Source organism: Sturnus vulgaris, chromosome 21 (assembly GCF_052056855.1).
Source record: "Sturnus vulgaris isolate bStuVul1 chromosome 21, bStuVul1.hap1, whole genome shotgun sequence".
NCBI classification, from domain to species: Eukaryota; Metazoa; Chordata; class Aves; order Passeriformes; family Sturnidae; genus Sturnus; species Sturnus vulgaris.
Window position 1 is genome coordinate 6,967,527 of NC_142263.1, and position 24,940 is coordinate 6,992,466.

At 40.8% G+C, this 24,940-nt stretch overlaps 1 protein-coding gene across 1 annotated transcript in view; it reads left to right on the forward strand.

Moving 5' to 3' along the window:
• The window catches only part of RABEP1 (rabaptin, RAB GTPase binding effector protein 1), a 46,821-nt gene that overhangs the window by 14,064 nt on the left and 7,817 nt on the right, over window positions 1–24,940 (forward strand). Inside the window, exons 2-13 of the mRNA XM_014888005.2 lie at window positions 3,805–3,933; window positions 5,845–6,048; window positions 7,278–7,438; window positions 12,751–12,864; window positions 14,197–14,332; window positions 15,077–15,255; window positions 16,232–16,357; window positions 18,470–18,937; window positions 20,568–20,672; window positions 21,369–21,485; window positions 22,716–22,814; window positions 24,219–24,359. Coding sequence (XP_014743491.1) covers window positions 3,805–3,933; window positions 5,845–6,048; window positions 7,278–7,438; window positions 12,751–12,864; window positions 14,197–14,332; window positions 15,077–15,255; window positions 16,232–16,357; window positions 18,470–18,937; window positions 20,568–20,672; window positions 21,369–21,485; window positions 22,716–22,814; window positions 24,219–24,359 — 1,979 coding nt within the window. The remainder of the gene's footprint in view (window positions 1–3,804; window positions 3,934–5,844; window positions 6,049–7,277; window positions 7,439–12,750; window positions 12,865–14,196; window positions 14,333–15,076; window positions 15,256–16,231; window positions 16,358–18,469; window positions 18,938–20,567; window positions 20,673–21,368; window positions 21,486–22,715; window positions 22,815–24,218; window positions 24,360–24,940) is intronic.

The following is a 24,940-nucleotide window of genomic DNA, read 5'->3' on the forward strand; positions in this document are numbered from 1 at the left end:
TTGCAGCAGTTTCATGGTTCTCCTGTAAATCGCTGAGTCTGCTCTGAAATGGATTTTGCTGCCCTTCTTTTGAGTTCTCCCTGGTTAAGGCACATGATGACATTCACTGTGCTTTGCTGTAATGTCAGTGCTCCACAGGAGATGGGGATCCCTGTGTCTGACCTGGACTGTCTCTGCAAAATCTGTGTTGCTATGAACCATAGCTAGAAATAAAGCTAATGATTTCATTGGCATCTATAACTCTGTCATCTATTTGGCCTCATAATCTGGGAAAAAATGCTGTTTTAAATTGTCGGCCAGAAGGATTTCTTGTTTGGATTTTTTTAGTTTGGCATATCAATTTCAATTAAAAATTTTCTCAGTTCTATTTTTAAATTTAAGAAATTGGATGTTTAGGGTTTTTCTTTGGTGCTTTAGGGCCCTAAATAGGGAATTAGGTGTTGACACAAGTGCTGTGAGGAAACACAGATCGTTCTGTGCCGTGTGTGACACCGGATCCCGTTTCAGCCGGGCACAGCTCTGCCCCTCTCCCGGCTGTGTTTACTCAGCCCTCATCCAAGTTAAACATTGATAGCTGCCAGTGGCAGCATGGGAACAGTGCCTGGCATCAGGGAATACTGACTCTGCAAAATGGACCTCTGCTTTAGGGGCTGCCTTTAAGTGGATAGCCTGTGATGGCAACTAAGTTTTCTTTTTCAGCTCTGTTACAGGCCTGGGATGAGTTGGACCTAAATTCAGAGTGAAAATTAAGTGATAAATGACAAAGGTCTGATTGGAAATCTATGAATGAGTCCATTTCCTGCCACTGACTCCAATGCATTTCCAGGTGGACTTTATAATAATCGGTGCCACGTAGCCCGAGGGTAGCTGTGCCTGGCAGTCTGGGCTTGGGACCACACTTGCATTTTGGGAAGTGTCTGTATGGCTTTTGTGCAAATTGTACCTCTGAAGAAGAAAATAATTTCTTTGTAAACTTAATCACTTAGCAGAAAGGTGGTAGTTGTTAGGGTGTCTCAGAATACCAACTTCCTTTCACTTTTACTTCTTATGCAGGTGCATTTGAGGGGGTTGATGTTGACCTATACAGCCTATTGTCCTCCAGTTTGTGCCTTGCCTCACTGCAGTGGGGATGTGCTGACATCTGTCCTGAGCTGTATATGTAGCACAGGTGGTAAAACCACTTTAAACTTAGCATAGAATCAAAAGAACAATGTTAATGCACAGTTGCAGTGATGGATGACCTGCAGGTGAAATTTTAAACTGCTTGTTTTTTGAATGCCTGCAGCTGGCCCTGACAGCTGCCAGAGCTCAGTTGTGGAGGGGGTTGATTATTTGGTTATTTATTTATTATTTTTTAGACATAACTGCCGAGTTGCAGAGAGGGGGGGAATACTGTAAAAATGTAAATATTTAAATTTCATTTCCTTCTTGGTGACTCTGCCCTCCCTCTTTCTGTTTGGGCGGGAGGATTTAAAAAGGATGAGTCTGTTGTTTCCCCAGCTTAAAACACTTGAACATTCCGCTCCTGGGGTGTCCTCTTGCCCTTCTATCCTCAGCAGAAGCAGCTCACACCTTCAGAAGAAATACAGCTCGGTTGCTTTGCACTTTGTGATAGGAGCAGCAGCACAGCTGCTGCTGTCTCTCTGCTGAAGGAAGATGGAAAGGGAATTAAGTAAACAAGGAGTGTTCGAGTCATCTTTGAGGGTGGGAGACTTGAGTTTACAGTTGATTTAACTTTGGGGATTACTAACTGTAGAATGCAACGGTTTCTTTGTACGGTCTACAGAAGCGTGTGTGCCAGGGGAAGGTGTCCAGGTTCCTCTTGTTCAGTCGGGATGTGTGCTCCAGGCTCCAGGGCAGTACCTGTGGATGCAGAGCAGCCTGGCTGGCCCTGGCACACAGCTCCCTTGGGCTCTAGGGCCTCCAGGAGCTGAAGCTGAGCTCAAACGCAGCTCCTTAGACCAGCACAGCTGTTCAGTGGCCGTGGAGCAGGAGGTGCCACGGTGGCTGCACAGGACTGGGAGCAGTGGAAACACAAGCAAACCCTTTTCCTTTGCAAGACTTCAGCAAGAGATCAAAGGCAACCCTTTAACCTTGGGAAGTGTCTTTCCTACCCAGAGCTGGTTCCACGTGTGCTGTTTCATCCCTGGTTTTGATTCACACACTCTCTGAACTCACTTGAAGCTTTGCTCTCAGTGTGCCTTTGCTGCAAGTTTTCTTTCATTTTCTGGAGAACACTTCTGTGCAGTTGGCTTTGAACTATCCACATAGGAGTTGCCGGTCAGAAAAATCTATGTGTTTGTAGTTAAGGTGATGAAAAAAACAAAATTGGGATTTTTGTAAAAAAGCGATATTAAAATTTTGTCAGTCCTGTATCTGCGTTTATCTTTTATTCAGTACAGAGCTGAAGAGATTAGGTGCTGTATTTTGGAACACCATAATCTGTTATAATCAACAATCAGTAAAACATACCTGTGCTCTTAGAAGGTCCTTTTGTTTGTCTGCTCTTACTCTACTTCATCTGGTACCAGAAATACCTGGTCCCATCTCATTGGTGTTGCCCTTCCAGAGTTTTAGCACTGTGAGCTGTAGGGCTGATTCCAGCTGCCTGTGAGTCCAAATGTTTGATGCTGAAGTTGTGTAGCCTTTGGATTGTGTTTTTATTTCTTCATTGTGGTGGGAAGTGTTGGATGGGATACACGAGCACCTTTGATGGATCAATATTTTGTGTTTCTAGTCTGTGCTATAGAGAGGCTATAACTGAAGTGATTCTCTTTGCACAGAACATGCCCACAAAAGGATTTTGCAGAACACACAGAGACTCATGTAGAGGAACATTTTTTTCCCCAGTGCATTGCAGCAGGGAGATATGTTTTGTTCTGGCTCATCAGTCTTTTCTTTCTATTTCATATTTGACTTCTGAGGTGTGGAAGTTGAAACTGCCACCCACAGCAGAACTTGAGGTGCAAAGAAGCTGGTAGTGCTCATATAGATGGGTTGGTGGTAGTATGGGGTCTTTATAGCATCATACAATGGTATCTTTTTATTTTTTTTTCAATAATCACATTATAAAAATCTTTGTAGACTTCCTACTCTTCCTTCTTTTGTTGTACCACCAGATAGAAGGCTGATATGGTAAATTCTGAAAAACAAAGTGATCTATGTGCACCCTTGAGGATTTTTACCTGCTGGAAATGAGGAGAGTTTGATCTTGCAGTCAGTTAATTCTCTGTAGATTGTGGTCATCCTCTGGCAAACTTCTCCAGATGTAATCTGGTTCATCTTTTGGTTAACATGCAGAACTGAAGACTGGATTGATAATGGCACCTGATTTTTAGCTTTCAGGGTTTCCTTCCTGTGCTTTGCCCTTTCATAGCTGTTGGCTGAGCTGCTGTCACAGTTTGTTTGCTTTGACCTCAGCCTTTGAGCACTTGGTGCTTTATTGCTCAGCCTTCACACTTCCCAGGGGGAAAAAACATCACCAGATTTATTTCTGTTTCTTCTTTTGCTATATATGCCAAACTGTGGTTTTCCTTGGAAGATTGTTTTCTGCAGAACTCCCTGCCACATTCCCTCTAGTTCCCCAGAGATGTTAATTAGAATTTGGTGTTACAGTCTTAAGAAAACCTACCTTCCTTTGTTCCTTAAAGGGCTGGCTAGTTTTCCTCATTACCATGAGGAAACAGCAGAGCTAATGAGTAAAGATATTTAAAATAGAGTAAGCCCCAAACCTCACTCAGCCTTGCAGAATGGGATGTCTGGGTAACTGTTAGTGACGTACCTTATCTTCTGCTTTATTTTTAGATGCTCTTCTACAACGGGTAGCAGAATTGGAAAAGGTCAATGCAGAATTTCTGCGCACAAAGCAGCAACTTGAGCAAGAATTTAATCAAAAGAGAGCAAAATTTAAGGAGTTATACCTGGCTAAGGAAGGTAAGTCCTTAGTTCTCTGAATTATTCCAAAGTTTATTGAACTTCATCTTCAAATAATCCCGGTATGAAGCATAATCTTTTCAACAGTTATATTAAGAATGTATGAGATTGAATAGGTGACTATTGAGCATCCTAGAATGAACTTTAGAATTAAATTTAAAGATTTACCTCATGGATAGGAGCCAGAGCAACTTGATGTCCATGCAGAAACACCAGCAGTGAGTGTAATACTCATTTCCTGAATTCAGGGTGTGCTCTTTGAGCAGGAGCTGATCAGGTAAATGGAAAGACATAGCCTGGATGCTGTGCTGTTTGTACTCTCTGGCCTTTTTTTTATATAGCATTTATTAGTCTTAAATTTCCATCTGAGGTAGGCTGTAAGCAGGCAAACATTATTAAAGTTTTAATACTAGCCAAGGGCATCTATTTCAATAACACCATTTATAGGAAAATTTAAGTCATATGAGCTCGAATATCTGATGAAGGGTTGGAGAGTAGAGAGTTGTTCTGAGAGCCAGATTGATTTATCTAATTCTGATGATTTTTTCCTGTCTTTAACATATGAAAGCAGAGCCAAAACATAATGCATTAAGATTGCAGCTGCTGTATAAGCTTATGAGAGCAGAAATACAACAGGCATAATGAAGATTGGATCATAAAGAAAGCCTATTTACTTGTGTTTCTAAGGCTGGATGAAAGGAAACTTAAGATACAAGACACTACTGATGAGATCAGCAGTATTTCTCCCATTTTGGTACAGTCAAAAAATATATTTATTATAATTATTTATTATAATAAAATATAATTGTGATAGGGAAAGAAGAAACACCCCAACTTTCACAGGTACTGAAGTGAAAGGACACCAAAGGAGAATATACAAGTCATTACTTTTCTTTTTTTTACTCCCCCAGAAGTTTTTCCCCCTTCCTGTCTCCAAGACCTTTTCCTAAATGTACATTGGGGCTGTTGGGACCCATCTTTAATACTGTCATTTGAAAACTATGAATATTAATGCTACAGAGTCTTGGTTTTTTTTACACAAGGATTAATGTCCTTTTAAGTACTTGATTAGCTCTGGGCTCTATATTCTCTATCAGCACCAGGATTGATTTGGCTTTTTGGCCCTGAGGGAAATACATGGACATAGCTTGGTGTTGGTTGTGTAGTGGCCAGATGGTTCTGCTAAAAGTGATTGCCATTGAAGCAGGCTATGTGGGCATAAAACACATTTTGTGTTAGAGCTTTTGGAATTAATTATATAATATATGTCTTCCAGAGCTGTTTGCTTCAGATTAGCTGAGAGCTCAGTAGGATAATGTGAAATTAGCTCAATTTCTGTTTATAGTTGCAACAATTAGAGAAGTAGTGGGTGTTCCATTGAATGTATCCCTTTTTGTAGTAGAAGCTCAGTTTTACCAAAGTCTTTGGTAAAGAGAGAATTAGGCTGCAGATTTTTCTTATGTGGGCCCTTCAAAGTAGTCACAGAGTGTTTCTGTTTAAGAAATATGAAGTGTTCCATCCAAATTGAGAACCAAGTTCTTCTCAGAAATGAGGGAAAAACTGTTTTCCAGTCTGTTTGTGCTTTTTCCAGAGTCATTACCAGAATGAGTTAAATAATAAGAACTGATGAAAAGCACTGTTCACTTTCGTCGGGTATATTGATCCTGGTTATATCTAGTGTCTGCTGTGTGTCTGCATCCATAAGATACTCCTTTAATAAAAGGCAAGGGCAAGCAAAGTCAAGAAATAGCAATCCCTGAAGATACCTGCCAACATTTGTTCAGTCGTTTCAGGTAGATGCTTTAATACCAGTGCTTCCTTCACTCCCTTCTGTTCTTTGCCATAGCAACTGGGGCTACACTTCAGCTTGAGCTCATTAATCAAGCTAAATGTGTACAATCCTCCTTTCAGAGGACCTGAAAAGGCAGAATGCAGTGCTGCAGGCAGCCCAGGATGACCTGGGCCAGCTGAGGACCCAGCTGATGGAAGCCCACGCCGAAATGGAGAACATCAAGGCCATAGCCACGGTGTCAGAGACCACCAAGCAGGAGGCCATCGATGAGGTCAAGAGGCAGTGGCAAGAAGAAGTGGCTTCCCTCCAGGCCATCATGAAAGGTAACAACCAGGCAAGCTGCTGAGATCAGCCACCCTGGTGTCTTTAGGGATTTGTGCCTGCTCTTCCTCAGAATATGGATAATTGTTATGGCTTGGGAAAGCTGCAGAAGGGCTGGATGAAGTGTAATTCCCAAGGCTATGAAAAGGAGCTTGATGGATTTTTTATTGTCAGCTTGAGGAGAGAAATTAGAATTCACAGCCATGGGGACCTCATGTATATGCAAAGCATTTTTGAGGGACTATGAATGTGATACTTCATACTTCCACGAAGATAAGTATGATGCCTGTAATTTGACAAGTCTGAAAACAGCTTTAAGCTGCCAGCATGATTCTCTTTTTTCCTTCTGTGTGAACACAGTTTTGCTCTCACACAGCCAGGTGTCCCTCCAGTGCTCACATGGGCCTTCCCCCAGGGTAGTGACTGCACATGCTGCTCTCTCAGTCCTGGGTGGTTTTTTTTCTTGATAGTTCTGATCTATTCCTTGTTATATTTGCACGTTGCACAGCTGTTGACATTTCTGTTCATTCTGAGTGAATGAACAAAAGGATATGGGCTGGGAACAGACTATTGCTACAAATGTCTGTTTTCTTAAGGGTTCACAGATAGGGTCACACTATCCTGAGCCTAGAGCCTGTTGGCTGTGGGCAGTTTTTCCATCACATCATTGTGCTTTTCACCCAGAGCAGACAAACCTCCATGTATATTGTGTACACAAATGTCTGTTTATTTATGATCTACACAGATACATGAACCTAGATTAAGGCTCAGCTGTGCCAGCTGCTGTCCCTGTGTAAACAGACAGCTCCTGGCCTGAGAGGGGAAGTGTGAGTCCTGGGCAAATGGAAGCTATATGAGAAGTTTTAATTTCTTTGCATTTTGGAGTACCTTTTAAAGGTTTTGGTCATTTGTATGGATTATGTACTTGGAGATACAAAATGTGCTGCTAAATAGGATATTAGTCATGTATATTACCTTGAAATTAGGAGTTGCACAGTTTTTGGGGATTGTTTCTCTCGGTTCTCTTGGTGGTACTAATTGAAATTCAATTCCTTTGGATATTTTACTTATGTATTTGGGTTTTGGGGCAGGAGTCCAAGGGAAGGGAGAGTTCACTGTTGTCCTAGTTTAGATTAATTAGAGTAAATCATTGAGTGGTTGGAGATGAAGTTCCTAAAGCTCTGTTCTTTAACTTACATTGAAAATAAGTTTTGAAAATGCTGTTTTCTAGAGACTGTTCGTGACTATGAGCTGCAGTATCACCACAGGATGGAGCAAGAGCGAGCTCAGTGGAGCCAGTACCGAGAAAACATGGAGAGGGAAATTGCAGAGTTAAGGAGGAGACTGTCTGAAGGCCAGGAGGAAGAAAACCTAGAAAATGAAATGAAAAAGGTACATTGGAATGGAGTTCCTCAGCTTCTGTTTGAGGGTAGGCCCGGGCTCATTCCTATGCCTGCTGTAATTCCTCAGCAATTCACACAGCCTGGTCCTGCCAGCTGCCAGCCTTTGTTCATGGAAGTCATCATGACCTCATCCATCTGGAGCCTTAAAGGCTTTGTTCCTCATTCTGTGCATTCAGTGAGGGAATTGCACCTGAGAAGATGGTAAAGTTTTGCCTTCAGCTTGTGAAAACAGACAGCCTTGTAAAGTCACTTGTCATGATGTCAAATGAGCTCAAGTAAAGCTTTTAGATTTTTCTGGATTTACTGCAGTTTTATAAAGTTTCCTTTACACTTTTGTACTTTTGCTTCTTTTTCCAGGTCTTAAAAACTTAGTGTCCATTAAAAACCTCAAAATATCTAAGATGTCTTTTTCTCCAAAGTAAGCCATGTTTGTGCATCACAGTACTGCTGCCTCCCTAGGAGGTACAGAACCTTGCTGTCACAAAGCAACGGGCTGTAGATGATGAAAAATAATTGCTCTGGAGTATGGACAGATATTATTGTACTTGTTCAAAGATCTGTGACTAAGGAAAGTTCACAGAAGTAGATTGAGGTGCCTTGTCTTGAGTTTGGATTTTCTTTTTTTTTTTTTTCAGGTTGAAGATTTGATGTTTCCTTTCAGACAGGAAGGAAATTGAATCTGTCATAATAGATCAGTGCTTTAGAAAAATCTTTGTTTATCTTATTATAATAACTTGCATTTTCATTAGTTTTTCATCTCAGCAAGCTTACCTTAGTCTTCAAGGTGTTCTAATACAATTTTAAAGTAGTGACTGAACCTATATTCAGTAAAGAAGTAGGCAAACATCTGCTCATCTGCCCCATCACTGCACGTCCCTGTTCCTGCTTGCTGTCAGCAGAAGAAATGCAGAATTTCCACATGAGAAATATTTTAGCTATTTTTACTGTGTTGTGGCAAGCAATCAGTGTTAGTGTTGCAAAATGGAATTCTTTTTCTGAGACTTAGGAAGAGGTTGCTGACTGTTGCTAGCTGTAGTTGCATTATTGCTGTGGCACTGCTCTTCATGGAGCCCTGCTTTCAAAGGCAGGAGTCAGGGTAAAGCCTGTTCTAATCCCACTGCAATTGCAAGACATACACTGCTTTTAAGAAAAGGTTTTAGTCTTATTAAGGACAAAAAGACTTTGGTTGAAGCTGAATGGAGATTCAAAACTGCATCAGTGGGGTGAGTCTTGTAGAAACAACCCAGAAGATGCAGAGTTCATAGTGTAAAAGTTCTGACATTGCACTCCCAACTGCCAATAAACATTTCCAGAGAACAATCTCTATCAACTGATTCAGATTTTTAATCTGAATTTACTGATTGTATAAGTTGAAATTGCAAGCTGCTGACATGGCAGCACAGCTCACCTAAACTCAGTGGCTTTAGTAGAGAAGTGTAGCATAGCAGATAAATAACATTTTCACCTGTAGCCCTTTAAAAGGGAATTGAATATCCCTGGTGATCCTGAAGGAAGAGGTGATCAATTTATTCATCTCTGCTAACAGGAGTTTGAAAAGCTTTCTAGGCCTGTAAAGCAGAGGAACATGTACCTTATGTAATAGGAGGGGGAAGGGGAAATCTGGTTTCCAGAGTGCAGCTTGAAATAATTGCTTAAACTGCTTTGCATGAGGTTTTAATCTTCTTTGTTATTATTAAACCTGTGAGGTTTTTCTTCAAGGAGACTAAAAATTAGATCAAAATTAGGAAAAGGACATTCAATTTTACCTAAAAACAAACAAGCAAATCCCAAGCCCATAAAAAGGTTTGCTTGGCCAGCAAAATAATGAATATTCATGTGTCAGAAGTGTGAAAGAAGAACTTTCTTGATCACTTGAGATGTGTTACTTGAAGACTTGTGATCAATTCCTCATGTAAAATGGCATTTGCAGCCAGCAGTGCTTGTACTCCAACTTTATATTCTTTTGTCAGAAAGAGTATGTCTGGTGGAACTCATGCTCTTGTCTGGAAGCAGCTGTTTTGCTTTTCCATGTAAATATATTTGAGGTTGCAAATTGCTAATTTCTGTAGAGAATTTGTCTGTTCTGTGATTTTGTATCATAAAGCAATTCTTTCTAAGAAATAATTTTTTAAGAAAACTTTGCAACTTTGTGTTCTTAACCTGCCTTCCTAACTCAAAAAATGTGGACACCTCCCCTTAATGATTAACATGCTCACCTCGTGATTAATTTTTCAGAAAATTGCCAATGATTTATAAAAATCTGTTTTCCTGTTGGGTCCCAGATGGGTCTGGGCTTTTTTGTTTCCACAGCAGTTAAAAGCAATCTACCACAGCAGCAGCTACTTCCCTGCACATTCTGGGGAATGGCTGGGCTGACTCTGGGCAATGACTGCATGGGGATGAGTTGTGCCCAAGCTTTGGCCACTGGCAGAATTTGACTTGGCTATTTTTTATTTTTTTTTTCAACTCAGACCTAATTTTCTGTTCAGGAAAGGATCTGTTTTGCTGTTGGAGCTGAGATGAATATAAATACTCTTCTTAGCACAGTTGTGTCAAATTCTGAGTAGCAGAAGTCTGCAGAGCAGGTATTTTGTGTACAGAGAGAGCAGGAAAGTACAAGGCTCCTGTTAGGAATTGTGCTTATTAGTCAGGAGAGGGGAAGTTGGAAGGGGGGAGTAATCAGATTTCTGTGACAGAGTTGGCCATAAAATCTGATATACATTAAGCTATTTTTGTTGGTAATGGTGAAGAACAGTGGGATAAATATAGAGAATTTTTAAATGGTTTAGTCCTACTTTAAAGAGAAATCTTTGTGTGTTTTCCACTTGTCTCATTTTTAAGGAACAAGCTCAGCTATAATGTTACTTGGGATTTCTCCAGTCAGGTGTTTGTTCCTCTGAAAATGACTGGGACTCATAATTTCTCCATGGAGTCATTTTCCTGCTGTGGTCTGCAGGTTCTTCAGTGTGCAGCCCCTGTGCTGGGGAAAGCAGGTTTGGCTGGGGCAGAAGTGGTTTGCGTGCTTGGTTTTTGGTTAAAGAACGAGTAAAGATGAGCTGATCATGTGCAAAGCTGTGGCTGTTGACAGCCAAGTTTAATAAAAGGTTAGAAGGAAATAAAGGTTTTAAGGATCACACCTCTGGAAGAGTCTGAATAACACCTCTTAGCACAGGGAATTTGGTGCTGTGGCACCTCTTGCCACATGTGACAGTATCTTTAAGTAGCATTTTTCAACACAACAGATATTTTCATTTTATTAAAAGGTTGAGTGGAACTTTAACCTCGATTTTGGAGTCTCAGTAATTCTGCTTTTTGTCCAAGAGCAGACCCAGGGCCCAGCACTCCTTTTGTTAGCAGAGAGAGGCTGTTGTGAGTGTTTAGCTCAAGATCACACTGACCTTTAATAGGGATCCTTAGAATATGTTGTAACCAGTGTCAAACTTCAGTTCTGTTTACCAAGCAGTAAAAGCTGCAGTAATTTTGCTGTATGTGGAATGTGATACAGTTTTGTCTTTCCAGTTGTTCACAGTCTGGTTTTGCTTTCAGAGAACTTTGTGACTGTTTCTCTGAACTGCTTAGCTCTGACACAGACACATTTGTTGCTCTGTGTTCTGTGGTGTGCCATGTGAAACCAGGCTGGCAGTGAAATATTACAGCAGTTACCCTGAATAATTGGAAAATAATATCTTCTACAGTCCAGAAAATGTTGTGCTATATTTAGTCCATATAAACCAGCTATAGTTAGCATTAAATGAATAGAACTGATATGATAAATGAAATATAAAGCAGTGCCTGAAGTGGAACTCCTGCTCCCATCTGTTTGAAAAATGTGACTGTTGAGTTGCTGACTGCAAGCACCAGGGTCTGGGTGTGTGTGACAGTCACATGTCCCTGGTATTGAATTCACTGCAAGTGACTTCCCTTGCTTTCCTCAGGGCTTTTATTGGTACTTCAGCAGTGACAAAATGTAGCAGAATTAAATGAAATGTAAAGAAATTTAATTTTGTGTTGTGTTCAAAATTTTCTGTAAAGCTTTAAAATGGTAGTGTTTATATAATTGACAGGTACTGCAATAGTATTTTATTTTTGTCTATTAATTTTAAGTTAGAAAACTTCAATGGGTGAAACTATTTTCTATTTTTCTTCCTAAAGTCTTGCTGAGAATACAGTTGTCAATAAGCTCACCAGAAACTGAAAGTCAAACGAGCAACCTCTAAAAGCTGCATTCTAGTCTAGTTTTAAAGCCAGCCATGAGTGTTATCATTTACTGCCTGTCTTTGGTCATCTTTTGAAACTCCAGCTTTGGGGCACAGTTCCTGCCCTCCCTCCCCTGCTGAGTTCCTGTAGTAGAAGGCAGAGAACAGCTCAGCTTTCTGAGCACAAAGCCAGCCCAAATTAGAATGCTGGAATTCTCTGTGCCTTGAAGAGTTTTACTGCAGCAAATATTGGAGTGTTCTGCTGGCTCCTGGGCAGTCTGTGGGAGCTGCTCCTGTCACTCAGGGTCTGTGGTGCATCCCTGAAGGAAAGGCAGAGCATCAAGGAATGGGGATGGCAGAGCCACACGTTAACGTGCAGGTCTGGCTTTGAACCCTGACTGCTAGTTCTCATTTTCATTCTTGCTATTTTTTACATGTCTTTCCTTTTTTTCCTTTCTTTGAAACAGTCCTCTAATTCTGTTGCTCTTTCATCTTCTCAGAGCTACTTTTTGAGAGAAATCATGGGGTTAATTGTCTGTATATAGTTTGCAATATTCAGTACAGTAACACCAAAACCTGCATCAGTAGTAAAGTTGAAAAATGATCTTCTAAAAGAGAACTGAGCTACACTAGGCATTACTGTGCAGCTGCATTTGCTTTTAACTTTTTGAGTAAGTAATTGAATGGTCAGTACCTCATCATGCACTTCTTTAGGGTTTTTTCCTATGTGCTATGTGGCAGCAGGTTGTGGGACAGTTAGGCCTTTAATAACAGAAAAGTGCACATTTTTTAAAATGCTTGATCCATGTATTTTCTCCCAGGCATCGAGAGTGATAGATTTGCTAACATTCTCTTTTAAAACAGATATTTGTGGCTTAACCCATACATAGATTTCAAATTTAGTTGCCTTCTTTAAATGGAGTAATATCAGCCCACTGTCACAGAGATGGCTGCTGAACTAAATAAATAGCAGTAAGATGAGCATTGAAAATGGAAGTTTAGTCAGCTTCTTTTGTTGATGTAGAGATTTTCTCCAAATGCCTCCAGCAATGGGAACTGTTGTGCATTGGTGATGATGAATTACAATTTATTGTCTTAACTTCAGGCTCAGGAAGATGCTGAGAAGCTGCGCTCGGTTGTGATGCCCATGGAGAAAGAAATTGCAGCCCTAAAGGAGAAACTGGCAGAGGCTGAAGAAAAAATAAAAGCAGCATCAGAGGTGAGGTGAAGCTCTAACTGGATCCTGATTTATGTCTTGCAGCATGCTAGTTTGATGCAGACAAGTCAAATTTTATAACAGAGAAAAGGTGCATTAGCAAACTCTTCATGCCCTTGTCTCCTGTAGCTCGAATGTCATGTTTGGCCTAAATACGTTTTTGCATCTTTCTGTTTTGAGAGTTGCAGTGTGTGTGTGGGATCAGGATTTAGGATAAATTGCACAGCTCCAGGTCTCCTAGTAATAGAAGAAGCTCTAGAAGAATATCTGCTTTGCACCTCTTGCAACCACCTGGCCTCTGGATTATTGTCACACTTGGAGCCACAAAGTCAGACTTCCCCATTTGAAAGGTTTCAAGGGTAGCAGATGGAAGGTTTGGTGTCCTGGGGCAGGAAAGCTGTCCCCACCATCAGGGGCAGTCCCAGCCCAAGGCTGTCCTGAGCCCTGGCCTGGCGTCAGTGTGTCCTATGCTGTGCCATGCAAGATGAGCAGCAGCCCTGTGCAGCCAGTTAGGAATTGCCTGAAGGCTTTGGTTTTCTCTGAGATAAAACCTCCTGTGATTTCTGACTCAGCAAACCATAAAACTGAATAGTGCCATAAAGAAATCTTTCCATTTATTCCTTGTTCCAGGATGGAATCCGTTTCTCCAAGCAGCACGTCTGACAGATTTCTATGTAACCCTGTCTTAAAAGGTTCTCACTGGAGGTTCTGCAGGACACTCATTCCAGTTCTTTGCTAGCTTTGCTATAAAAAAATGAAAAAAATCCAAATATATTTCTTCATTATTTCTTGAAATAATTGTTTTTTGTTGATAGATTTTCCTTCCTTTTTGTAACAGTCTTTCACAAGTTGGAAAGTTTCTTTTCTTGTCTGTCCCCAAGTTTTCTCTTTTCTTAGGCTTACTTTAAGCTTGCCTCATAGTAATTTTATTTTTACTACGATTACTCTATTTTGAAATAAGGAGTTCTTGGCTTATCAATACTTATCAGCTCTTTAGATCTTACCTATCAGCACTGATTACATCACAGTGATGTGATCACTGTCTGCTTTGCTGAGATATTTCCCTTTTGACCATCTCTGCTCAGTGCTATGATCCAGTTGCTGCAACTGTCATACACTGATAGGTTTGACTTTGCAAAATTTTAATGAGCAACTCATTCACAAAATACAAGCATTGCTTTCACACTGGTAGTTGAATATTTGTGACTTCTGCAAATAAACTGGTCCTTCAGCACCTGTACATTACCTGAACAGGCAGCACTGACTTCTAACAAGAAGGAAGTGTCTGAGAGTGTTCCCCCACTGAGCTGGTTATTCCCCTCTTTTTTTATTCAGGTTAAAGAGCTGAACCATTATTTAGAGGCTGAGAAGTCGTGTAGGACAGACTTGGAGATGTATGTGGCTGTTCTCAACACACAAAAATCAGTCCTGCAAGAAGATGCAGAGAAGTTGAGGAAGGAGCTGCATGAAGGTACTGACCTAACAACAGTCCTTTGACTCTCTTCCACTGAGGATGCAAAACCCAGTGGAGCTGTGAATTCTTTTATCACTTCTTACTTGAACTTGATTAAAAGAAATTGAGAGGAGGAAAAGCAGCACTTTTAAATGTGAAAGGCCATAAAATGTTTGCAGAATTGAATGTGGAGTTTCCTTAGGACAAAAAAACAACAGAGCCGTTCATTCCCTCAAGGTTTATTATTGAATATCTGCTGAATTCTTAAAGCTTCATTCTTGCTGAGGTGATTTTAGGTGTGTATTGTATTTGTACATAATTATGAGCATTATTTCCATAATGTATAGACCTGGCTCCCTGAGGTGTGGCAGTGCTGAGTGCTGGAGTGAGTGTGGAAATATCTCTGTAGGGCACTGCAGGGGAGTGAAAACCAGAGCCTGCTGAAGTAAATTGAGATGTAAAAGACAATCTTCTGAACCCAGCACTAAGAAAACCCCAAAACTGTTAGAATTCATAGATGAAGTTGAGTCTTCTCACTGAGAAATCTTGAACTGTCAATAATACATCCCTAATCACGAGCCAAGTTTGGAAATTAAGAAAATGGTATTTGAAATAAGACATTATTAACCTAAATAGTTGTTGAACAAAGCCTGGCTGTTCTTGATTAGACCAAGAATTACTTTTATTCCCAAAAATGCTTCTCATTGGAAAAGATATTTCAACACTTGTGATTCAGAAGAATTTTTTTCTCTGTTTGCATAGTTTGCCATCTCCTAGAGCAAGAGAGGCAGCAGCACAACCAGCTGAAGCACACGTGGCAGAAAGCCAATGACCAATTCCTGGAGTCCCAGCGCCTGCTGATGAGGGACATGCAGAGGATGGAAATCGTGCTCACCTCGGAGCAGCTCCGGCAGGTGGAAGAGCTGAAAAAAAAGGATCAGGTTACCTGCTGCTTTCTTCTTTTTTTTTTTTGCTTTTATTTTTTTTTGTAATGCTGGAAGTTTATTGTGATGTAACAGGTGTGGAAATCACATGTTGGAGGCAAGTGTGGTAATAGTTCCAAAAATGAGAACTGACAGTTTTAACTGAAATCTGCACTTTGAATGACAGCTGGCAGTTATAACAGACCTCATTTGGACAAGGATTTTAATATTGGTGTGTATAGGAACTCTAATGTTGTCAATAGTTAAATGAAAAGCTAAGAATGTCCAGAAATTAATCTTGGAGGAAGAAATCTGTGATGCAAAATGTCTGAGTTAAGGATGTCAGCAAGTTTCACTTCTTTCTAGTTTTTTTTCAGTCTTCCAGTACATATCCTAGGAATAAATTAAGACTCATTTCAAATCATCTTATGCATCTACATACTTATGACTTAGTGATCTGTTATGGTTTTTTTCTTTTTTCCTTATATTCCATCATTGAGTGATCAAGGCACTTCCTGTTTCACTTTTTAAAATGTTCATTTAAACATATGCTTGTGTAATGCTGCTTATGTAATGGCTGTTAATGGGTCCTTTAGGGGTATAGATATGTTATATATTTATATTTTATACAATAGCCCATGTACCAGCTGGTTTTGTTACTAATCTTTATAATTACAAGTTTAAACTGGTAATATTCTTTTTAATAAAATCATTCTAGAACATGAATTGACCACTAAACTTGCAAAGTAAGTTCTCACTTATGTCAGTTTGGGTGCCTTGTGAAATGAACACTATATCTATTAACTGAAAGGATATTTATATGCTAACCACTGGGTTTTAACCAAAATAATCCTTTTCAGTGTCTTCTTGGCAGCTTAGTTTATCATGAAAACTGATAATTCTTCAGGTTTCATGATAAAAAGCTGAAGTATGACTGCTATGGCAAAATTGAATCCCATTTTCTGTGTATGCTCTGTTGACCACTGATTTTTAGGAAGAAGATGATCAGCAAAGGCTTAGCAAGAGAAAGGAAGAGAAGCAAAAAGATTCAGATGATGAAACAAAGGCTTCGTGTTCTCTGGCCCCTGAAGAAACCCTTACCCAGCTCTCTAATGAAGAGGTGAAACAATTGAATCTTTCACTTGCACTTGGGCATTCCTCAGGGTCTTCAGTGCAAATACAAATGCAAAGTTACAGCCCTCTATTCTCTGTAGCTTCTAATCTTATTAGGCAATAAAATATCCTTGGAGTTGCAGTTGAATCTATAAATCCTAATTAAGATTGGAAGACAATACTGCACCATCCTGAGAGGTGCCATTAAAAATGGTAATTTCCATTTTGCATTCTGCAGGTTAACTGCTGGTAGATTCTCCTGGGATTTCTAAGCACGTTCTGACACTCCTAAATGTTCAGGATTAAGCCAATTATATCTGAACATTCAGCAAGAGTGTTGTAGCTACTTTGCTAACCAAATTAATGAATTCTCTACTTATCATTTCTTGGGGTCCATTTTGGTTTTGTGAGTCAAATGAAGGAAAAATTAATAAAAACCCACCAAGTTTTTGTGCTATAGGAGCTTACTTAACCTTCAAGAGACTTGAGAATTTTCAGAGTGAGCCCGTGTTTTGCCTAGTTTTTTATCATTTTTGAAGGGAAAAAGATGCACATACTTTAATATATGCATATGCTTTAATATATCTATGCTGAAGTAATTGCTTTACTTTTATCAAGGATTTATAGCAGTTCAGAATGCAGAAGGATATACAGAATCATGAGATCTGAATGTAGCTGAGATCTAGTTCTACCCTTTAGCCTACAGTCACTTTCTGTTTCAAATGCTGTTTGTATCTTCCATGTCCAGATATGAAAATGAGGCACGTTGATGAGGAACAAAAATTTATCTTCTGATGTTTTCTTTAATCTCAGTTCATAACACATTCTTTAGTCCATAATTCACAACATTTATTTTGTTCCAAGATTTATACATAATGAAAAATTTATATTTTGGGAAGGAGCATAGTTTTCAGAGGGATTTGTATGTGTTCAATTTTGTTATTTATGACCTTTTTAGCTGTTCAGAATGTGTTTTATATGTTGTAATCAGTCATATTATTCATCAGTTCTTACAGCTTGTTATATTTTTTTATAACTTCCAAGATCTTCTCTCTTGGGCAGTTTGCAGTACAAACAGATGATTTGTTAATGTTGTTTTGGTTATCACAAAACAGCTGTAGCCTGAAAATGCAGATTTATGTAAGTCTGTATTCTCTTGACTTTTTTTATTATGAACTTGTATATATACATCCATATATAAATATTACACCTTAAAATGATTAAAACAAGGCATTTACAGCAGTCATGAAACAGTAGTACATAATATATATATCTATTATAGGTTACAAGCACTTATATGAAGTGCCAGCAGCCTGCTGGTCTCTGAACCTATTTCAGAAATGATAATTTTTCTCAAGAGGCTGGTTCCAGTTTTACTTCCTTATGTGTCCAATGGCAAAGCAGAAGTGTATAATATTTTGGAAGGTATTTTGAAAGCAGTCATGTGCTTTTTAAATAAAGCATTACTGCTCTCCTTTCAGTGCTACAAAAAACAAAAATAGATCGAGAGGCTCCATATGTGTGATACACATCACAGGACAATTTGTGTGGCTTTTGGTGCTGGCATTCCCCAGGATACCTTTGTGTCTAAGCCCAGCCTTTTCCCCTTTTCTTTTTATTTTGTGTACAAATAATCTCATGGGGAAAATATTCTGGTATTTTGTCAGACGCTCAAAGCAGAAAAGAAAAATAGAGGAACAACATACACCTGTCAGTACAGAGTAGATTTTAAGTATATTTTTCTCTGTTTATTTTTTGTTAATGCAAAGTGTTTTGGTTTATGAAAGACTTCTGAATTTCCTTTTGGAAGTATTTGCCTTCTGTTGTGTAGGCTATGATTGTAGAGGGGATGTTGCAAGGACATCTCTTCAGGGGAGGCACCTTGCCTCAAACATTGGAAGATGGAAAGTCTTACAGAAGCACTGAGTTAACAGAAGACTTTCTTTACTTATTTTGTTTCTGAATTCTCACTGGTTCGATTCTGTTCTCTGTCCCTTTCTCTGTAACCTTAAACTTAAATAACAGATGTTCTTGCCAAAGAAATTTAAACTTGCCTTTGCCATGTCTGATAATTGAAATGGAGTAAATAATTGTTTTATTCCTTGATTTTCAATTCCAGGTGCACGTGAACAGCACCCATGGCTCAGTCCATTCCCTGGATGCAGACTTGCTTCTTTCCTCTGGCGAATCCTTCAATAAACCAGACTCTGATATGTTTAAAGATGGACTTCGGAGAGCACAGTCAACAGACAGTCTGGGCACGTCTGGATCCTTACAGTCCAAAGCTTTAGGATACAACAACAAAGCAAAATCTGCTGGGAACCTGGATGAGTCGGATTTTGGACCACTGGTGGGAGCAGATTCAGTGTCTGAGAACTTTGATACGGCTTCCCTTGGATCCCTGCAAATGCCGAGCGGGTTCATGTTGACCAAAGATCAGGAAAAAGCAATCAAAGCAATGACACCAGAGCAAGAAGAGACTGCTTCCCTGCTCTCCAGTGTCACCCAGGGCGTGGAAAGTGCTTATGTGTCCCCCAGTGGGTACCGCCTGGTCAGCGAGACCGAGTGGAACCTGCTGCAGAAGGAGGTGAGTGAGTCCTGTGCCCCTGCCATGGGCAAAGCTCTGCCTGCTTTGCTCTGCCCAGAGCCAGAGTGAAACGAGGAGGTCACATCCAGGGCAGCAGCCGTTCACTGTCCCCTCGTGGAATGCTCCTGGAGGTAGAGCACATGCAGTGTAAGGTGCTGGCCCTGCTCGTGGGACAGGCAGCTTTACTGAACACGAGATGTTTGGGATTTTGAGGAGGGTGTGGCAGAGGGGCTGTTGAACTCAGTATTGTCTGAGAGGGGGGAAAAGCTGGGAGAACTTGAAGAGTAGGAGAAAATGGGAAGTTGAGGAAAGGGCATTACAGTGGAGCTGGGGAGATGAGTAGGAGAGGGCAGAGAGGAGCAGAAGCTGCAGAGCTGGGAGTGCTGCTCTGTGTGCCAGGGCCTTTGCTGAGGGCTGTGCTCGGGGGCACTTTGGAAATGAGAACTGTGCCCAACACACAAAGCACCACAGAGAGGCTCCAGGAAATTGTTGGGGACTTGCATCATCAGAAGCCCATTTCTGAGAGCCACAGGCAGCTGATTAGACCAAGCCCTGGGCCATTGCACTGTGGATGACCAAAGAAATTGTTACTTCTGAGTGTTCTGCCTGTCGGTTTTTCAGCAGCTTTATATGATGCCAGTTCAAAGCTTGTGTTTCGTTTCTTGCTGAAAAGGGGAGTATTTGGGGTTTCCTGTGGTTTCTCTTTCAGAGGAAGAGAGGCCAAGGAGCAACACTTTAGGGGGAAGATAATAATCCATACTGGTTAAAAAGGGAGGCAAGATAGGAGTAGAAAAAAAACATAAGAATGTAGTGAAAGAGAAAAGACCAGATGAAGGACAAGTTAAATGCAGAACTACTGATTTATCTTTTCTCAATTTGTTGAAATATAACTTAGTGCAGATCATTGCTTAGGAGGTCTCTCCAAACCTGTTGTAAAGTTGCTTTGTTGCTGTTGTTGTTTTCCTACTGATTTGCTGTATCTGGAGAAATTACAGCGTCCTAAGCTCAGAGCTGATTTAAATCCCTACTCTTGAGGGGTTCTTTGCCCTGTTGACATTTTGATGACACTTTTCTTCAGCCCAGTCTCAGAATCCAGAACAGAAATGCAGCTTCCTACATGTTCTGGAGGCAGGAGCACACACTGGGGTGTGAATGCCTTTTGCTGTGGGTTGGACGTGGAGCAGCAAATACAAATACAGATTCAGCTCCAACTTGACCTGCAGCTGGAACTTTGAGAAAACTTCCATTTGTCCCCTTGGCCAAAACCATTGCAATTCCAGAATGACAGCAGGTTTACTCTTGGTTTCCCTGCTGCCCACCCCACCACTGTTATTTCTTCTCTCCTGTTTGGTTCCTGCTTGTCAAAAGGACACAATAGTGACTTGATGAACTCTTTGTGTCATGGCTTTTTGTGCTGATGGTGGGAGCCGTGGCAGGAAAAGCTGATATCCCACAGCTGATTTGAGTTCTTCACTTTTACAACAGCTCCACCCTGCCATTACACGATTCTGCCCCTGTCTTTTGTCTGCAATGTTTTGTGGCCACACAGCACACTTGGGTGTGTGTAGCATTCCTGCATTCCCTGGAGACTTCCCTGGGCTCATGCAGGTGCTGACTCTGTGTTGTGCAGGTGCAGAATGCAGGGAACAAGCTGGGCAGGCGCTGTGACATGTGCTCCAATTATGAGAAGCAGTTGCAAGGTATCCAGATCCAGGAGGCTGAGACCAGAGACCAGGTGGGATTTCTCTCATTGCTTTAGCCAGGCTTTTGCAGCTTTTTGAACAACTGAGGGTGCAGCAAACAACCATCTGCTGTTTTATTCACTGGTTTTAATTGAGCAATATCAACATACTGCATAACTGGACGTGTTATTGACATAACTTGATTTGTTATTCATGTGTGGTCGTGAGCACCAACATGTGCTTGTTTCTTAGGGATTCACCTTGAAGAACCCCTTTATTTGATGCTGTAAGACCATGCATTAAAGTATTATGCCCATGCTGAAGTCAGTATCTTTAATAATTTATATTTTAAAATGCTTGTCATGCATTAAATTCTATTATCTTTGATAGTGTAAGAACTGTTAACAGAAAAGGACCTCATCCTAGCAGCATAAAATGACTTTCAAGTCTTGGAGGATATTTGTTTCCTGCCATATACCAAAGAACAATTTTCAGATGGGTGTGGAAGGCATGAGTCACATTCTGCTTTGAAATAAGTGATTGAAGTCATTACATGGCCATGCTCCAGAGCAGTTTGATGTCCCATGTTTCCTTGGAGGGATAATCTCTGCTGGAGGGTATTTAAACAGCAAAGGAACTTCTGGGTTGCATAGGATTTTGAGGGATTTTATGTTGTGGTTTGAGGAGTGAAGGGGTTCAGGGGTTTCCAAGAGAATGGAAAATGAATTAATTTTGTTGTGACAACACAGGTGAAAAAGCTGCAGGTGATGCTGAGACAAGCAAATGACCAGCTGGAAAAGACAATGAAAGATAAACAGGAATTGGAGGATTACATGAAACAAAGTGCTGAAGACTCCTCTAATCAGGTACAAGGATTTGGTAATCGAGATCCAGGAGTGATAAAATATTATTCAAAAATATGTAACAAGAACTTGTGTTTTGTTAGATCTGGATGAGCTACTGGTAGAAGCAACACAAATGAGAATTTGTAGAGTTAGTTATGCTCCAGCTGAGTCTGCCACAGTTTCTAGATATATCTGTTGTGTCTCTAATGTTGTGTTATCCAATTTTGGCCTTAAAATATAATCTCTAATCATGAAATCCATTACAGAGTGGCAGTAGGAATTTGAGTAATGTTTGAGTTTTGGAGTGACCTGTGTCTGAAATGACCCAAACATGCAGAGGGAGCCTTGTGCTCTGGGCTCAGCCTTGGTGCTAGAAGGGTGGTTCTGTTCCACCACCTGCTATTACCAGTACTTGACACCCAGTTAATGGAATTGTGGTGAAGAATGCAGTAATGAGGAGCTGAGCAGGCATTAGCAGGGTTAAAACAGGTCCTGAACTCCTGTAGAATAACAGCCCACTGGAAAGTTTCTTGAGTCTGAGATGTGTACCTAACTCTTCTGGAACAGTGAATCCAAATATAATAGATGGTAGTCAGAGTTAAAAATAAAAAGAAGGAAAAAAGTAATCATCTTTGGCCTATTAAAGCTTACAAAAGTAGGTACAAGCTGTGTAAAAGACTGAATTTACTTCACTTGGGCTGGGATTTTCTCTCTTCCATCCCATCCAGTATTTTTTCTTACTAAAAAAACAGTCATTAGATAAAGTCCAGCTTAGACAACAGGAGTATGTTTATATGTTCTTCTGGCTGTACCAGGGTGCTGTTAATTAAGTAATGATTAATCTTACATGTGTTGTTGTGGAATGATTTGTAAAGTTTTTGAAGGTGAGTGGTTTCAGAGAAGGGTATGAAAATTCAAAAAATGCTGAAAACTTAGATAGAAGCTCTTCAGTTTCCCTGCAGTGTCTCTGAAGTGGCTTACATGTAAATTTTATTAGAATCGACTGTTGATTCAGAGTTTGGTAAATAGAATATAAAAATATTGTTGATGTAGAAACACAGGATCTGTCCTTACTGCCTGGAGCTGCTTTCCTGCTTTACTGAGTGAAGAATTAACATAAACTTCAGTGGTTTAGTTTGAAATTTCCAAGTACCTATTACTAAAGAGAACAGGCAAGAGAACTTATTTCTTGTTCAGAATCTGTTCCATGCTTTATTTCTTACAAGTGTGTCTGTGTTTTCTTCCTTTAAGATCTCCTTGCTCATGGCCAAGTGTCAGAAGTCAGAGAATTTCCTCAGTGAGCTGCAGCAGGCCTTTCTGCAAGCCAAGAGAAGTGTCCAGGAGCAAATGGTAAGCCAGGTTAACTGCAGAGATCCATGGCCAGCCCTGTTTGTGTGACCCTGGGAGCTCAGTGTCTCTAAAAGGCTTTGTCTGCCCAGCCAGGGCTGGCTGGAGGGGGCTGAGCATCTTCACTTGCAAAGGGCCTGGTCCAGTGAGCTCTGATGGCAGGAGCTGGAGCTGTTTGTTTCATTCTGTGCTGCTGTGTGTGTTCATGCACATCCAGGAGCATGGAGATCACAGCTTCTTTTCTCCTTATTCATCATCTAATGCCATGTTTCTTTGGTATCTAAACTTCACCTCAAATCTGAACACAGTACATTTTCTCAAGACTCTTTTTTAGGATTCATCACAAGTGCCATCATTAGTGAATATTTTCTCGAGTTTTAAAGATGAATGATCAGTATTGCTGCAGGTTAGACTGTATTTTAAATAGCAGCCCTAAAACCCAGGGAGAGATATGTATGGGAACTTAATTTTTTAAAACTGTTTTTGAGCATCTTGTTGGAATTAAGCCAGAGAATAGGAAGAGGACCTCATGTTCTAGAACTATGTTTGACTTCCTTTGGGCAATTAGTTCCTTTCTATAGCAGAATCAAGTTTCTTCTTTTTTCCTCCCTGGCACAGCATTTGTGGAGAACCAAGATTCATCCTCATGAACCCCAGTATTGCATTTTTGGGGCCTGGGATTGTGTGTAGCACATCAGGACATTGCTGGCAGAGATGCTCTGCATGAGAACACATCTGGTGGATGTGCAGGAGATTCAGAAAATGTGTTGATCTGAGTCTGCTTCTCCTCTTGCCCCCCCTGTAACACAGCTCCTGCCATTGCTCAAGTCCCTGGTTCCCCATTTCCATTCCTCTTGGAAAACTGCACTGGATTTTATTTCTTTTGTAATGCAAGCAAAACCATGTCCTCTTCATCCTTTTTCTTGCCATGGGATCAGCTGTTCTGATGCTCTCCTGGGAGGACAGTGGGAGGCAGACACCCACCATGGAAAGTTTCAGGGTGAATGTTTCAGGTTTTTGGATAACCTGCTCTTACAGCTGAGTGCTGAGGTGGTGTTAATAAACAGCCCAGCCAGCTCCTGAAAGCCCCTGTGATTCCCCACTCTCCTTCCCCTCCATGAGCACAGCAGCTAATGGATAAACACAGGGGGAAAGTGAGAGGCTGAGCAAAGCTGTGTTTATCACTCCTCCTCTCTGCCTGGACACTTAAACTTGACCTTACCTTTATTTCTGGTGCATAGGCCAGGCAAGAGGGAACTGGTTGTGTTGATCCACAGCAACATTTTGTTCCCTTTCTTTACAAAGAATATCAATTCACCAGACTTTTGAAAGTAGTGGTAGTAAATGGGGCAGAAGAGATCTGAGCATGACCCTGAGTGTGAATTTATGCTTTTCTTTGCATTGTAGGCTGTCCTGACACAGTCAAGGGAGCAGGTTTCAGAAGAGTTGGTGAGACTGCAGAAAGATAATGAAAGCCTTCAAGGAAAACACAGCTTGCATGTGTCCTTACAGCAGGCTGAAGATTTCATTCTACCAGAAGCAGCAGAGGTAAAACATATTTAAATCATTAACACCAACAGTGCTTGTGACTTGATCTCAGTGGAATATTATTCTTTATCAAAAAGCTGTTTCAGATAACACAAAGAACAGTAATTGGGATTTTAACCCTGTGAGTCTGTGATGGGCAAAACCAGAGTTGTGATGCCCCTGTGCCATGGCTGCTTCAGGGCATGGATGGATTGTAAAACCAGTTACCTGTGGGCTGCCAGCTGCTCTGTGCTCAGTGCAGGGTGGGTTTGGCCCAGTCCAAGCTGCATTTTTGCAGCTGAGCACACAGGTGTTCAGTCAGCAGGGCCCCACTGTATTGATTCAGTAATTCAAGTGAAGTCAGTCACTTCTGCCCAGTTAAGGCCAGCAATAATCCAAAGCCTTGAGTAATGATAAGCCTTATCATCCCTTCCATGGCCACTCCCTCAGTTAATCCTAAAAGATTTGGTGGGGCTGAAGGGCAGGAGGAGCATCCTAAACCCATGGGGATGTGAATCATGCCTTGTTTTCATTTCCTGTGGCCAAGCAGACTGTGAGTGGAGTTCCTTGCTGGAAGCAGGGTCTGGGATGTCAGGACAGAG